This window comes from Nuphar pumila, chromosome 2, assembly GCF_984573655.1.
Source record: "Nuphar pumila chromosome 2, dmNupPumi1.hap1.1, whole genome shotgun sequence".
Lineage (NCBI taxonomy): Eukaryota > Viridiplantae > Streptophyta > Magnoliopsida > Nymphaeales > Nymphaeaceae > Nuphar > Nuphar pumila.
In genome coordinates, this window is record NC_143250.1 from 122,777,040 (window position 1) to 122,792,681 (window position 15,642).

The 15,642-nt window shown below is 36.1% G+C and overlaps 1 protein-coding gene across 6 annotated transcripts in view; it reads left to right on the forward strand.

Annotated features, from left to right (window-relative positions):
• Positions 1-15,642, forward strand: part of LOC149846977 (protein VAC14 homolog) — a 64,726-nt gene that overhangs the window by 12,425 nt on the left and 36,659 nt on the right. For 4 of the 6 annotated variants that reach the window (XM_089996715.1, XM_089996716.1, XM_089996718.1 and 1 more), the window contains exons 14-17: positions 10,530-10,645; positions 10,744-10,864; positions 10,967-11,128; positions 11,213-11,341. In XM_089996715.1, coding sequence (XP_089852841.1) covers positions 10,530-10,645; positions 10,744-10,864; positions 10,967-11,128; positions 11,213-11,341 — 528 coding nt within the window. Of the gene's footprint in view, positions 1-10,529; positions 10,646-10,743; positions 10,865-10,966; positions 11,129-11,212; positions 11,342-11,434; positions 11,578-15,642 lie in introns of those variants that run through there. The other 2 variants (XM_089996719.1, XR_016430330.1) reach the window with 2 other exon arrangements.

Sequence of the window (15,642 nt, forward strand, 5' to 3'; positions counted from 1 at the left end):
TACCACTTTCACAGTTGGTCATAAATTGTAGAACTTTTCAGAAAGAGGTTCTGGATCAGTTGTTTTTTCTTGGTTCCAGTTCCCTTCTCCCCCTTCTGATGTCATTTCTAGAGATCTCATGTTCACGTGTCTTCTTTTTATTATGTACTTAGTTTCGTTTAAAATTTTGTCACATTTTTTTGTAAAAGAGCAAAAAATAAGTTATTTTCCATCGAAGAGCCAGGGGAAATGTTACACTTTTTTAGTTTCCTAGGTAGAAGCAGAAAACATTTGTTATATGGGCGTGTTGCTCCTGCTTTAAAATTATTGCAACTGAGTGCATGTCATGATTTTTTATTAAAGTCAGTGAATAACAAAAGGCTAGAATTTTTCTCCCCTATTCTAACATAAGATATCTAATAGTCAGTTGCGGGGCTAACTATGGATTGCTGAAGTGGTATTGGCTATGTAACACAAACTCTTCTAAGAGGGCACCTCACCTGTACCCGCACCCATGTGGGTGCAACACTTGGACACAACTTCCTTTGTGTCAGTTGAAGTCAAGTCAACCACACTGAAGTCCATTTTTGTCCAAAAGTAGATTCAGTTTACCCTAACCTAGTGTGTATATATATATATATATATATATATATATATATATATATATATATGCACCAGTGTGGTGTTATTTTTTATTGATGAGGAACAACAATTGTAGATTGTTAATTTGATTTATTGCATGAATTTATGCATGATGAATTGATGATATGATAATTGTTTTTATTTCATTAGTGTTAACTTAAAACTGTTAAAAATTATATATATACCCTCCCCGCACCCCCTCACCCAAGTTTTTTTAAAGTGCTGCATCCGCACCCGCACCCGCACCTATGTGACATAGGGTATTGGTGATGTTGAATATGACTCAAGCAAAAAAGAACAGCTTTCTTCATGCTCTTATATCTTTTTCCATCTAACCACGGGATGTGGAGCCATGATGGAGGCTTTAATGCTAAACTCATATAAAAACAAGATATTTTGCATATTAATGATTCACCTAGCCTAGAAAAGAAAAAGGTTTCATACCTTTTCTTGATCTTCCTTGGATCCAAATCTCCTATTGACTTCCTTTTATTCTAGGTTTCTCTCTCTCTCTGCTCCCATTTAAACAAAACTTTTTGAGATGTAGTCCAGTCAAAGGGGGATAGTTCTACATTGCTCTAACATGCCTTTTGCTTGGGCTTATCATAGGATTAAAATAGGACACTTTTACGGGAACTCTAAGTGATGTGGTTATCCATATTTTGGTTTAACCCCCAAGTAAATGATAATTTGAAATAGCCCTTCCATATAACATGATTTTCAGAAAGCTCCTTCCAGAAATAAAATGTCTCATGTAGACCGTTGGACTATGTCACCTGGGTATGGGTGCGGGTACGGGTACTGGTACGAGTATGGAGGGTAAGACACGACAATTCCAAAAAATGTTAGTATGGGGACACGGCTATATATATATATAAATCTAAATATATATGCTATATCTAAAATATATATTATATACTGAAAATATAAAGTTATAAACTGAAAATATAATTATACATTATAAATTGAATACAAACTTATATGTACTGATGGTAAAATGGAATATCCAGGTGTTGACGTGTGTCGACGCGTGGACACGGGTGTCGACACAGGTACAAAGGAAAAAATGGAGTGTCTGTGTGACATAGCCATTGGAGAATCATAGAATTACTGTCAAACACATGGCCTATGTGTTATTATCTGTTGATGATCCAAAATCGCTAATTAGGTCTGTGGAACTTTCCATCAAAATTTTGATCAAAATTTTAATAAAACATTTACAAATTACTTATCATATCACCAAAGTCAGGTTTTGCATTTTTATCTGAGACATTTTCCCACATTGCTTGTTATTCTCCAAATTGATTTTGGATCTCTTGTTGGTGGCTTGTAATTAACTAATCATCCCACTTACATCATTTTAATATATTTAGCATAAACTATTTAGGTATAATACAATTAAATCATTTACTTAATATAAAGGAGTTCCTCATGTCCAAGGGTGATTAGGAAATCTTTTGTATGAGAAAACTATCTACACAGTCCATTTGCAATTAAGCATTCTTCTTTCGTTTGTTGATGCAAAGTCATTTCGATGACTTGAGAATCAGTCATTCCACGTGCACTATGAATATCATACACTATGGCAGCCTTAAAATTGACTTTTCCATCCTGATTGATGGTATGGTTATTTCAGGTACAAAGAATATGACCTGTTGTCCCTAATGATATCTCATATCCTATTTTCATTTCATGCACAATTTTAGTTAGTATACCTATAAACTTAATGTTTAACTTTAACTATGTCACATTGAAAGAAAAATGCTTCAAACACATCACAGATCAAATCTTATTGGCTTTTCGAAGGCATGCAAATCATTGAAGAGGAAAGCTCCATGCCATGAATGAGATACTACAAGATGAAGTTTTGTAGTTACAATGATCTAGGTTAAAATATAGTGATAATTAGATAACCAGATCCCTAATCCAAGGAAAGGTGGCTTTGGTATTGAAGGACCCCAAGACATAAGCTATGCGGTGTTGGCTAAGCAAGCAAAGGCTTATTCTACCTCTTTGGACCTAGATTCATGGTGGGTAACTTTAGCTTGTTAAGTGCTAATGTCTTGGTTCTTCAAATGAGTGAGCTTGTTTAAGGGTATGGTTGTTAGTGGTGCAGGTGCAAGATTGGAAATGACGACTAATTGATTTTCAGTATGATTTATCGATAGTCCATTGCAGTACTATTTTATCTTCTCACTAAATTTGGCCATGGTATTACTCTTGGACTTGAGCTCTCTGCAGCTTTGTCATATATTTCCAGTTTTTTATTTGTAATGGAAGCTTTCACATGGTATCCACTTCTAAAAAAAGCTTTTGGAGGCATTTTATTTGACTGACTGGCTTAATTAGGGATATGAGAAATGTAAACTAGATAGATAAAAAAAGAAAAGGTTGGGCATTTTGCTGACACTTATATATTTGTTTTTAGGTCATTCTCCTCATTTGGTTCTTAACTTGTTATGAGTCCCTATTTATGTTAGATTTTTTAGCTCAATTTATTATTGTGTTTTGGCTATTATATGGTGAGGAGGGTACCCTTGTCCTTATCTGATGAAGAATTGGCTGGCTAGGATTTGGTTGCACATGTACTGAATCATCTTTTACCCTTGCATGGCTGAAAGGAAAATTTTCTTGTACTTACCAGATTATTTGGTAAACAAAAGTTAATTCCAATTCTGCTTGGGGAGAATTGCAAGGCTGTTCAGGTTATAATTTGGAAGATTTGGAAATTTAGTACTGCCATCACTATTGGCAATATAATTCTAGTTGAAAGCTTGACGGATCCATAACTTGGGCCTTGATATTCTTGATTGGTTGCACTTCTGAATATGTCCTTTTTTTCAATTGTTTGTGTGTTTAGAGCTTGGATCCCTGATGGCTGGGTTTGCATAAGCCATTCTAAACCAAGTGAAATATTGGTTGTGGTTTGCCATTAGGACTTAGAAGGCTAACGTAGCTGACTTTCATTATTCATACTATCCCCAGGAGAGTATGCCCCATCCTAGCCTCCAAAGGAAAAGAGGAAATGTTCTAGTGCGGAAAAATGATGCCAGAGATGTGTGTTATGTCTAAATGGAAAAGAGATATATGACAAACCAGAATACTCTATCTAACCTTTTATTTTGTAGTGGCTACTTTTGACCCTTTGCATGTGTTTGCGTGAAATTGGTCCCTTTAAAATGGTGTGATAAGCATGTCTAGTTTATGTAATTGAATTTTGTTGTAAGGCCTAGATTTTGTGAAGGAGGTGGCAAATGGAGCAATTTTTTAAAATCCAATTATTTGTGACTTGTCCCAGCATGGTTGTCTCATGACTTGGCTGGGTTATGAGAACTTTGTATTTTATATGTAAATATGTGTATAATATGCTTGTTATATATTATGTTACTAATGTATTATTAATAATTAGTTATAATTTATATATGTATACAAAGTGGTGCTCTTATAACTATTAACCTTTTATATGTGATACAAGAGTGGGAGTTTATATATGTATGACTCTCATACCAAGACTCGCCTTACTCAACTGAGTCAACCAATGACTTGTTCAAGTCTTGTGTGAATTCTGTGTCATTCACTAGGTTGATCCAGTAAATGACCCATCCAGGTTGAGTGGGCGAGACACCAAGTCAATCCAACAAGTTTTTAACACTAAATATTATTTCCTCTAAGTTTTTGGTTGAACTTATGCAGGAATTTAGATAAAATTTAGCCGTTTTTGGGTTCTTGGAGATACTTTGCCATTCAAAGCTTTTGTAGATATAAGGACCACCCTTAGAATTATTTTGTCACTTGATATCCTTTCCAGATGAAATTTGGAAGGTGTTTTAGTTCATCTAAAAAAAAGGAGAAGGCTTTAACTAGATCAGATGAAACACTGTGATGAGAAGTCAAAGAAAGAGAGTGAAAATGAAAAGGAATTAAGAGACACATCATTGAATAACCCAATTCTAGGTGATTCAATCCATGTAATGTCTAAGCCTGATCATTTGTTAATGGCACATAATCAAATGCTATTCTTAATTAAGGTGAATTGTCCTTGTCCACTCCATGTTGGATACCTTCAAAATATCTCGATTTCCTCTCCTAAACATTCAAAACACTAGTTTCTCTCCAGCCAAGTGAGCCACCCAGCATGAAACAGTGAGCAGTGCCAGATCTAGTACCATCTCTTTCTTGTTCTTGCCCAAGGAGCTAAGGTAAGTGGCCTGATAGAAATGTTAAGAGGGCATGCATGCACGAGAGTTTGACTAAGCTGAAACTAGAAGTAATTGAAATTAGATATCCTGTTCTTCCATCAAATATCCTGTTCCATCCTGGACAATCAGGTTCAAATCCCTCTGGAATTGCTGTTGGGTGGTGATCATCCTCTTCAGCATCTTAATAGGACAAGTGTCACTTAGGTATGGGTGCAAGTACATAGTATGATGAAGGTTCAAGCAGTATGCCATGGCTAGTATCCATAAAAAAACGGCAAGGGTGCTGCTAGGTTGTGTATAGCTGCACACGCCCATACATTCACTTATATATATATGTGTGAATGGAGAACTCCATAAAATATAAAGGAAAAAAATAAGGAAAGTATAAAAGTTTCATAGAAATATATAGTATCCTACATACTACATGCTATATACTAGTCTATTTGTGGCAGCATCCAAAAGCACCTAGATTGACATGGGTATACTATGCATTTTGAAGTACTCATGTTGTGTAAGAAAACATTAACTAACCAATGAGAACCCCCTCAATTTCAGGTTGGATTAGTGATGTGAAAAGCGTTGAGGTGTAGCGAGGCACTACAACCCCAAAAAGTGAGACATAAGCTTTGAACCTCCCTGAAGCAATAAAGCTAAGCTTCACAAATAAATGTGAAACATAAAACAATTTTTAAAAACTCAAATAGATAGAAACAAATGCATTTTTGTGAACCGACAAAAACTAACAAATAAAGAACCAAAAATAAATTCCAAAACCAACTTCAAGCAACAAGTACAATAAATAATTTCAATTATCTAACAAATAAGATATGATCATTCAACTAAAGAAAACTGAAATCACTAATATTAATTCAACATAAAATAGTTATTTGCTATAACGTATCAATAAAGTTATTAAATGTAATACTGCATGCACTTGTCCAACTTGGGAGTAGCGTAAATTTCACAAGTTTAAGATTACTGGAGCCATAGAGGTAATATCTTTATAAAACAACCTGATGAAAAACTCGAATGACGATTGCCTATGGCCCTGTACTATAGACTAGGATGCATTAGACTCACCCATTGTCTTATCATCATCAATCTCCAAACTATCATGTAGTTCTCATCTGACTCATTGGTATAAGCTGTTTTTCCTAGTCTTTGTCCTCCATTTCTTCATCATCTACACTTGCCTCCTCAATAAACACTTCCTTTTTCGTTTAGCAACAAATCATGCTTTAAATTATTAATCATATACTAATTAAGAATTTTTTTAATGTATATATACCAAGGCAAAATGTGATATAAGTTCACCGCTAAAATATGATAATGATATAGTCTTGCCTTTCATAGGCATAATTTTGTGAACCTTGATGTAGAGTGAGGCTTTCTGACATGAGTTCTCCAAGCAATTGTGATTTTTAGGAAACACTGATTCTTCCTTTGTAGTTATACACTGCCGGTCCCAAGCCCGGATAAAGGAGGAGGGTTGCGGTAGGCCTGTGACAGCCAACATAAAAACTTTGTCATATCCTATGAAAATGAACCAATATGAGAATTTCGTTGGGGCGTTCCCTACTGAGCGACGCGCTGTACTCTCTAGGCCCGGAGGCAGTGATAAATGTGCAAGGGTTGCTAGGTCGTCGCCCAGAAGCGACGCGTCACACCGGCGCCCGGGTGTGGTGTCAAATAGGCAAGGGTTCCCTCACTTTGTTGGACGGGTGGGGGTAAAGAAGTTAGTCCAAGACCATAAAATTAGGTTAGCCACTTGGAACATAGGGTCTTTAACTGGTAAGTTGGTAGAGTTAGTAGATGTTATGTGTAGGAGAAAGATTGATATTTTATGTCTTCAAGAGACCAAATGGGTAGGTGAGAAAGCTAAAGTGATAGAACCTTGGGGATATAAGATTTGGTATACAGGAATAAATAGGAATAGGAATGGAGTAGGGATTGTTATGAGTCGTCAGTTTATAGATAATGTAGTTGAGGTCCGTAGGAAGGGTGATAGAATTTTACTTATTAAATTAGTATTAGGTACGGATATTATTAATATTATTAGTGTTTATGCACCTCAAGTAGGTTTAGATGATTCCATTAAGCATCAATTTTGGGAAGATTTAGATGGAGTAGTACAAGAGACATCTTATGGAGAAAAGCTTTTCATCGGCGGTGACCTTAATGGACATGTAGGCATTAGTAGGGAGGGATTTGAGAATATCCATGGAGGATATGGTATAGGAGAAAGAAATGAAAGTGGAGAAAGGATTTTAGATTTTTGTTTGTCCTATGATATGATCTTAGCAAACACTTGGTTTAGGAAGAGGGAGTCTCACCTAGTAACATTTAAAAGTGGGGTTAATACGAGTCAGATAGATTTTTTCCTACTTAGAAAGAGAGATAGGGGTTGTTGCATCGATTGTAAGGTTATACCAGGAGAAAGTGTAGCTACACAACATAGAGTCTTAATTTTAGATCTTAGAATTAGACAATGCCGCAAAAGGGATAGACATAGGATAGATCCTAGAATTAAGTGGTGGGCACTGAAAGGAGCTAAACAAGGAATGTTTGTAGAGCAGGTAGTTAAGGAAGTTGATTGGTGTCTCGAGGAGGATTCAGAATCAATGTGGAATAAGATAGCGGGTGGTATGAGAAAAGTAGCTAAGGAGGTATTGGGTGAGTCTAAAGGCGGTGCACCACTAGGTAAGGATACATCATGGTTGAACGAGGATGTCAAATTAGCTATTAAGGTTAAAAGAGAGTGTTATAGAAATCTAAGTAAGAGTCGTGATAATGAGAATTTGGAGAAGTATATGATAGCAAAGAAGGAAGCTAAAAAAGTTGTTCGAAACGCGAGGGCTAAGGTATATAAGGAGGTTTATGACAAGTTGGATACCAAAGAAGGCGAGAAGGATATTTATAGGCTTGCAAAGATGAGAGATAGGAAATCGAAGGATTTGGGTATGGTTAGATGTATCAAAGATGAAACGCAAAGGGTTTTAGTCAAAGATGAGGAGATTAAGGAGAGATGGAAAGATTATTTTGATAAGCTATTTAATGATAGTCATGCTCAAGATCTTGGAGACTTCTCCATTCCTTTTCATGAGATAAATCGTGACTTCATGCGCAAGATTCAAAAGAAAGAAATTGCAGAGGCTTTGAAGAAAATGAAATCAAGAAGGGCAGTTGGCCCAGATGGTATACCTATCGAGGCTTGGAAATGCTTGGGAGAGAAAGGTTTAGAATGGTTGACAAATCTTTTTAACTTGATTTGGCGAACAAATAAGATGCCTAATGAGTGGAGGAAGAGTACTTTGGTGCCTTTATATAAGAATAAGGGTGATATACAAGATTGCACAAACTATCGTGGTATAAAACTCATGAGTCATACTATGAAACTTTGGGAGAGGGTGATTGAGTCTAGGTTGAGGAAGGTTGTCATGATATCGGAGAATCAATTTGGTTTTATGCCTGGAAGATCAACTATGGAAGCTATACATCTTCTTAGACAACTTATTGAAAGATATAGAGAGAGGAACAAAGATTTGCATATGGTTTTTATTGATTTAGAGAAGGCATACGATAGAGTACCTAGGGACGTTCTCTGGTGGACAATGATGAAGAAAGGTGTTTCTCTCAAGTACATTAGTATAATTAAAGATATGTATGAAGGAGTAGTAACCAATGTCCGCACTTGTGGAGGGGTGACAACCAATTTTCCGATAACGGTTGGGTTACATCAAGGATCTGCTTTAAGCCCTTTCCTATTTGCGATAGTGATGGATGAGCTTACGAGATCAATTCAAGAAAATGTACCGTGGTGTATGTTGTTTGCTGATGATATTGTTTTGATTGATGAGTCTAGAGCTGGGGTTAATGCTAAGTTAGAATTATGGAGACAGACATTGGAAGCTAGAGGTTTTAAGTTGAGTAAGAGTAAGACTGAATATATGGAATGTCGGTTTAGTAAGCAACGAAGTAGGGATGGGAGTGTAGTGAAGCTTGGTGAGCAAGATATACCGGTGAATGATTATTTCAAATATTTGGGATCCATCATTCAAAAGTATGGAGAAATTGATGGAGATGTAAATCATAGGATAAAGGTTGGGTGGATGAAATGGAAAAGTGCTACTGGAGTGCTGTGCGATCGTAGAATGCCATTGCGGTTGAAGGGAAAGTTTTATAGGACGACTATTAGACCCGCTTTACTATATGGTACGGAATGTTGGGCTGCCAAGAGACATCATATTCAAAAAATGAGTGTAGCTGAGATGCGGATGCTTAGATGGATGTGTGGAAATACAATAAAAGATAAGATTCGGAACGAAGAGATACGTAAGAAGGTAGGTGTTGCACCCATTGAAAATAAGATGCGAGAGAATCGTTTACGGTGGTTTGGACATATTCGGCGAAGGCCTAATGATGCTCCAGTTAGAAGGTTGGAGAAATGGGAAAATATATTAGTTAAAAGAGGTCGGGGTAGGCCTAGGAAGACTTGGATGGAGATGATAGGAAAGGATATGAATGCTTTGAACCTCACCGAGGACATGGCGTTGGATAGAAATGATTGGAGGAAAATGATTCATGTGGAAGACCCAAAATGAATTTCTTTTTTGGTTCATATCGCTGACCCCAATTGTTTTGGGATGAAGGCGTAGTTGTAGTTGTTGTACTGATTCTTCCTTTTCAACTATCTATTTGTTATCCGGGTCAACTTCATAGCATTTCTCTTCATATGCCTCTCTCTTAACTTCGTGCTATAGATTACAATGACTAAATGTATTCATCTTTTTCTTGCTCAAGGCTTCCAAGTAAAAGTAGCTGAGTTAGCTTACAGCCCTATTTCCTGGACTGAAAGAAGAAGCTGAGCTCCAGCTGCTTATTTGAAACTTAGCTTTTTTGTGAATCCTATTTTATAATGTGAAGCATCTTGAATTTAGTTGTAGGCCTTTCTTTGGGATGCAAATATTATTTCAGTATTTTGTTATTAGAATGAGTTGTATAAATGACAATGAAGATATGTCTCTCTTTGTTGTTCTTGATCACTGTAGCGCATTTTCTTTTGTAAATCGTACGTCATTTGGTTCTTACATTGTTCAGTCTGTAGCTTGCTAAATTTATCCAGGCTTTCTTCTTGCATATGTATTAGCTCTTCCATTTGGTTCTGCCTGCACAGGTCATTCTATCAATGGACGGATGTGTAGCTAATAAAACTATTCTGGAGTAAATGACCGAACAGAAGTTGGATGCTTTTGTGTATTTTGTTTGTTTATATAAATTTTTATTGCTTCATTATTGAAGATGCTTTCTTCTCCCATCTCCCAAAGAAAAATACTATTTTATGTGACTCATTGTGGCCGAAATAGATCTTAAATTTAAATTATTTTTCCCATTTTTGCTGCAATTCTTGTTTCGTGATTTAACTGCTTGCAGTGGTAGCATGGCTGTGAACCTGCTGCCTATTTATTGTGCTTCTCAGTAATAGGCATCATGAGTCCAGTTCTCTTCACAATTCCGTATATTGACAACTATCCTGAATTTCAATGTCTTGGATAATAGTGTCCAGTGTGTTTTCTAGCTGCCTTGGTTACAGATTCTAAGATTTGAGAAATATGCCCAATATTTACTGATAAAGTGAATATGGCTGCACATCTAATAGATGCTAATATTCATGAATGGATGGATATTTGATTCATATGGCTTTGTTGACAGGTGGTGTCATTAGTTTTAGAGGTGCATGCATGCATCGCAACAGATGCAATGCACTTTCGGCATCTTCTTGTTTTTCTTGTGCATAAATTTCGTGTAGAGCAGTCACTTCTGGAGAAGTGAGTATATTCGTTGAGATCAATCACCAGCTGGTTTCTGCATTTTAGGCTATGCAAGTGTGTTGCTTCTAACTCCTTGTTTCTCCTCTTTTTATCAGGAGGGGTGCATTAATAGTCCGGAAGTTATGCGTTCTTTTGGATGCTGAGAGGGTTTATAGAGAATTTTCTACAATCTTGGAGGGTGAAACTGACTTGGACTTTGCTTCCATCATGATTCAGGTCTACCTACTTTTATGGAGTATCATCATATTGCCATGTGCATATCTTTCTGGTTTGATTTCATCATTCGTGCATATAATTCAATTTATGTTCATGTTGCAGGCGCTGAACTTGATTTTGCTAACCTCATCCGAGCTGGCTGAACTTCGAGCACTTCTGAAGCAATCTTTGATGAATACTGCTGGTAGAGACTTATTCATTGCTTTATATTCATCTTGGTGTCACTCACCTATGGCAACAATAAGTCTCTGCTTTCTTGCCCAGGTAGGTACATTAGTGGTCATATTGACGTGCCTTTTTGACAACTATTGGATTTAATTGATTTATGTTCTCTTTCCTTCTGCACAGGCATATCAGCATGCCAGTTCCGCTATTCAGTCTCTGGTGGAGGAAGACATAAATGTGAAATTCTTGGTTCAGGTCGACAAATTGATTCGTCTGCTGGAGACTCCAATTTTTGCTTACTTAAGATTGCAGGTGGCTGTATTCTTCTTTATTTACAGCAATAACTCAAATGTGCAAAATGAATCTGACATAGTTATTCTTGATGGAATTCCATGTTTGCTCTAGATCAAGGATTGAAAGCTGATTCTGAAAGTTGGTCAGAAACTTGAAACATGCATTTGGGCCCTGTTCCTTTGGAAAATCTTTTGGATGGATTTAACCCTCTCCTCTTCATCAGTTAGATGAAAGAGTAACACTGGGAAAACAAGATACAAAAACCAGGCTATACAAATTTTGATTTAGGGTATGGAGTTGACAATTGAAAATTCAAAAAAGGAAAAAGTCGTCTGTGGGACATCTTCTACGATATTTGACCTGAATACCATATACTTCACCCTATGAATTGACTTCATATTTTTGAGTTTTGAAACTAACTGGAATGTTTGCATTATAGCCATGATGCTTTATCTGTCTTTTAAGTTAACTGCTCTTTATCTATAAAATGTAAAGATTGTGACAAATATCCCAACTATTTCCAGCTTATATTCTGAAATTCTCTTTTATTCCTTTGAAATTCAATTCTTAGGTATGATTACTTAGACCTCGTGCATGACAGTTTGTCAGATGTTTGAAGGGAATTTATTAAATAAATATAGAGCTTTTATTTGTAGATTTTCTAGATGCTGTATTTGTTCTGTTGACAACAATCTAAAACACGGGTTAAAATGATGAATGTAATGAAGTAGCTGTTAAATATATATTGTTTTGCTTTGTATTACATATATGTTTATATATATACATATGTATATATTATTTTTCTTTTTAGAATGTATTTTATTTTTTCTTTTTTTTTTGTATTTTATATGTATATTATGTAATATACATATATTGTGTATTATATAGTCTATATATATATTTTTCTTTTTGATCTAGCTGTTGAGATCTAGCTGTTCGGTATGCCTAATGGCTAGTCTAACAGCTAGTTAGACTATAATGAAATCAAAAGATACAAGTAGGTGCCTCTTATGGGCTTACAAGAACACAAGAACACAACCAATCAAAGACCACTTATGGGTCAATACAAGCACACATGCACAAGGGCCTCTTAGAGGCCAAGAACACAAGTAAAAAATATAAATATATTTGAGATAAAATGCTTGAGAAAGCATTGTATTTACAAGAGGGGGGACACCCCTATTTATACACAACAAAAACATATAATTTTTCATTTTTAGAATAAAAACACCTATAACCTTTTTGGTTGTCTTCTTATTGAATAAAGGCACAAGGAATAGTTCTAGGAGAAAGCTTGTCATTTTTGTTAGTTAAGACAAAACACTTGCATCCAAAGACTCTTAATTTGGAATAATCAGGAGTAATTTTGAAAAGTTTTTCAAGAGGGCATATGTTTTGTAATAATGGGGATGACATTTTGTTTATAAGATACACAATGGTTAAAGCGGCTTCAACCTAAAAAACTTTAGGAACATGACACAATAAGAAAGTTCTCGTGGTTTCCATAATATGCCTATATTTTCTTTCAACCAAAACATTTTGTTGTGATGTGTGTGGGCAATATCTTTGATGTGTAATGACATGCAAATTAAGATAATCTTTTAACTCTTTTGGCAAAAGCTCTCCCCTTAAATCAATGTGAAAGATAGAAATGTCATTATCAAACCTATTTTTGACCAAGTTATGAAAAAATTGGAAATGCAAAAAGATTTCTGGCCTATGTCACAGGGATTCAACCAGACAGGTGCCGCACCCGCGTCGACGCGATGCGACGCGGGTGTGCGTGCGGCACCCGATGCGGTCAACCTGATCTTGGGTGCGGTTAACGCACCTAGGGTCATTTTGGTCCATTTTTTGGATTTAAAAAAAAAATCTGCCTGATGAAATGGGCTGCGGAATTTAAAAAAAAAATTCTTGGGGGACCCGCGTCGGGGGGAACCCCCGGACCCCCCTTCTATATATATATATTTTGCTGCACCCCCGCACCCAAGGTTTTTGAAAGTGTCGCACCCCCGCACCCACACCCGTACCCGCACTCGCACCCATGTGACATAGCTGCTGGCTTATGCCTAAGTAAATCCAAGTATATATAGAAAAATCATCCACAAATGTCACATAATATGCATATTCACCTTTTGATACAATCGGTTTTGACCCCAAACATCCGAATGAACTAACTCAAGTGGTCTAGTTGGAACAAAAGTCCTTTCTTGGAATGATAATTTCTTCATTTTATAAAGAATACAACCATTACAAGTAAATTTGTCAATGTTACAAATTTTTTCCAAATTTAGAAAATATGGAATTTTGAATACATTTGGATGTCCTAATCTTTTGTGCCACAAATCCAAATCTAATTTTTGAATATTACAACAAAACATATTCTTTGGTGTTTTAAAAAAGTGTATGTACTAGAGGACTCTTCTATGGCCTTCCCAAATCAACTTCCTTCACTAACAATCTTGTATCCAATAACCATTTAATGAAGAGACATTGATCTTGCACTCAACAACCATTTGATGAGAATGAGACATTACATTCATGGTCTGATATTTGAGAGACCGACAAAAGATAATTTAATTTAAGAATATATTTAATTTTTAGAATTGAAAAAACTTTAGAGTTTTGAAAATTTCTTATTTCTTTGATTTCAAGAGATGTACCATCGATAGTGAAGACATTAGACATGCTTGAATTAGTACGACATTTGGATAAAATATCAAGGTTGGGAGTCATATGAAATGATGCATTGGAATCAAGAAGCCAAAAGAGACTTACTAGGATCGGAGTAGGATGAGACCATGACTCTAGTTGAGGAAGTTGATCCTCTAAGAAGAGGTTGAAGCGCTTCCACCAATTGGGATAAGGACATGCTTCCAACGAATGTTTCTTATGGGTTGCTCATGTCCTTGGTCTCTTGAGGTGGACCAACCAAAACCACTTTTTTTTCTTCCTTTTTCTCAACTTATAACAGAAGGGTTCATGACAATAATGACAAGTGATTCTCCTTTTGTTGTCATACTCATTGCCTTGTTTCCCGAAGTGAGGTGGCTTGTATGTGCAAGTATAAGTTTCTAGCCTAGATACGGTCAAGACGGATTCATCATCATTCTTAAGAGTGTTTTCAACCTATTTTCCTCCATAGCTCTTCAGTCATATCAATAATAGAGGAATTTTTTTTTCTATGAAGAAAAGTCGATTTGGTGGCTTTGAACTAGAGTCGAAACCCATTTATGAAATGATAGAAGTGCTCCACATTTATTTGTTTTTTGTCGGAGCCCAATGTTCAAAGGGCAATGTCACTTTGGTTCAAGAAGAGCTAATTCTTCTCAAAGTTCGGTTAAAACATTATAGTATTCTCTAATGTTCATATTCTCTTGAGTCATGATTCTAATCTTATCTTGTAAATTGCATTCATGTGCAATATCTTTAAGAGAATACATATTTTTGAGGTAGTTCCACACATCATTGGAATGCTGAAACTTTTCTAGGCTAGAACATTTCTCAATGTCTATGCTATTGATAAGCCAAGACATTATTTTAGCATATCCTATTCTCAACTCTTTCCATTTCTTTTCATAATCGGTTATGACCTTGGTTCTCTCATCATCTTGAAGTGCAACATCCTTTCTGTTCTATACTTTGGTTTGGAGAAGTTTAGGTTTCGATTCGGATCCATCCACTAATCCCTACAACCTCTTGCCCCAAATATAGTGCTTCATGATTCAAGACCACATTAAATAGTTAGTATTATTAGTTTGATGAGAACAACGATGATATTCTCCTTGTCCTCCATAATTACAAAGAAAAGAGAGAGGTTGAGGTAGAAAAGGAGCACACCTACTTGCCACCACATACATTGCACCATGAACCCTTGAGGAGCGTTCCACGAGCACACGGACAAAGAGGTTGCCAACTTCAAAGATCAAGAGCACTATGGCTTTGATACCATGTAAAGATAATGAAGCCTTCAAACAAGAATGAATGTTCCACCAAAAAAGCCAAATGGATAAGCACAAAGAGCCGCTGTGGGCACACTCACAAAGGCCACTAAGGGTACACAGTGAAAAAAGCTCATAATATAAAAAATAATATTTTTATTAATTCACAAAAGTATGCAAGAGGCATACCAAACAATGAGGGGATCACCCCTATATATGCACAAGATGGGAGAGAAGTGAGAGGGCTTGTAGCCATTAGACTAGCTCTAATGGCTAGCCAGCATGAGTTGACCAAAAATAAAAACCTAAAAATATTGTTTACAAATAAGAAATAAAAAATAAATAAATAATACATATACATACATACATACACACACA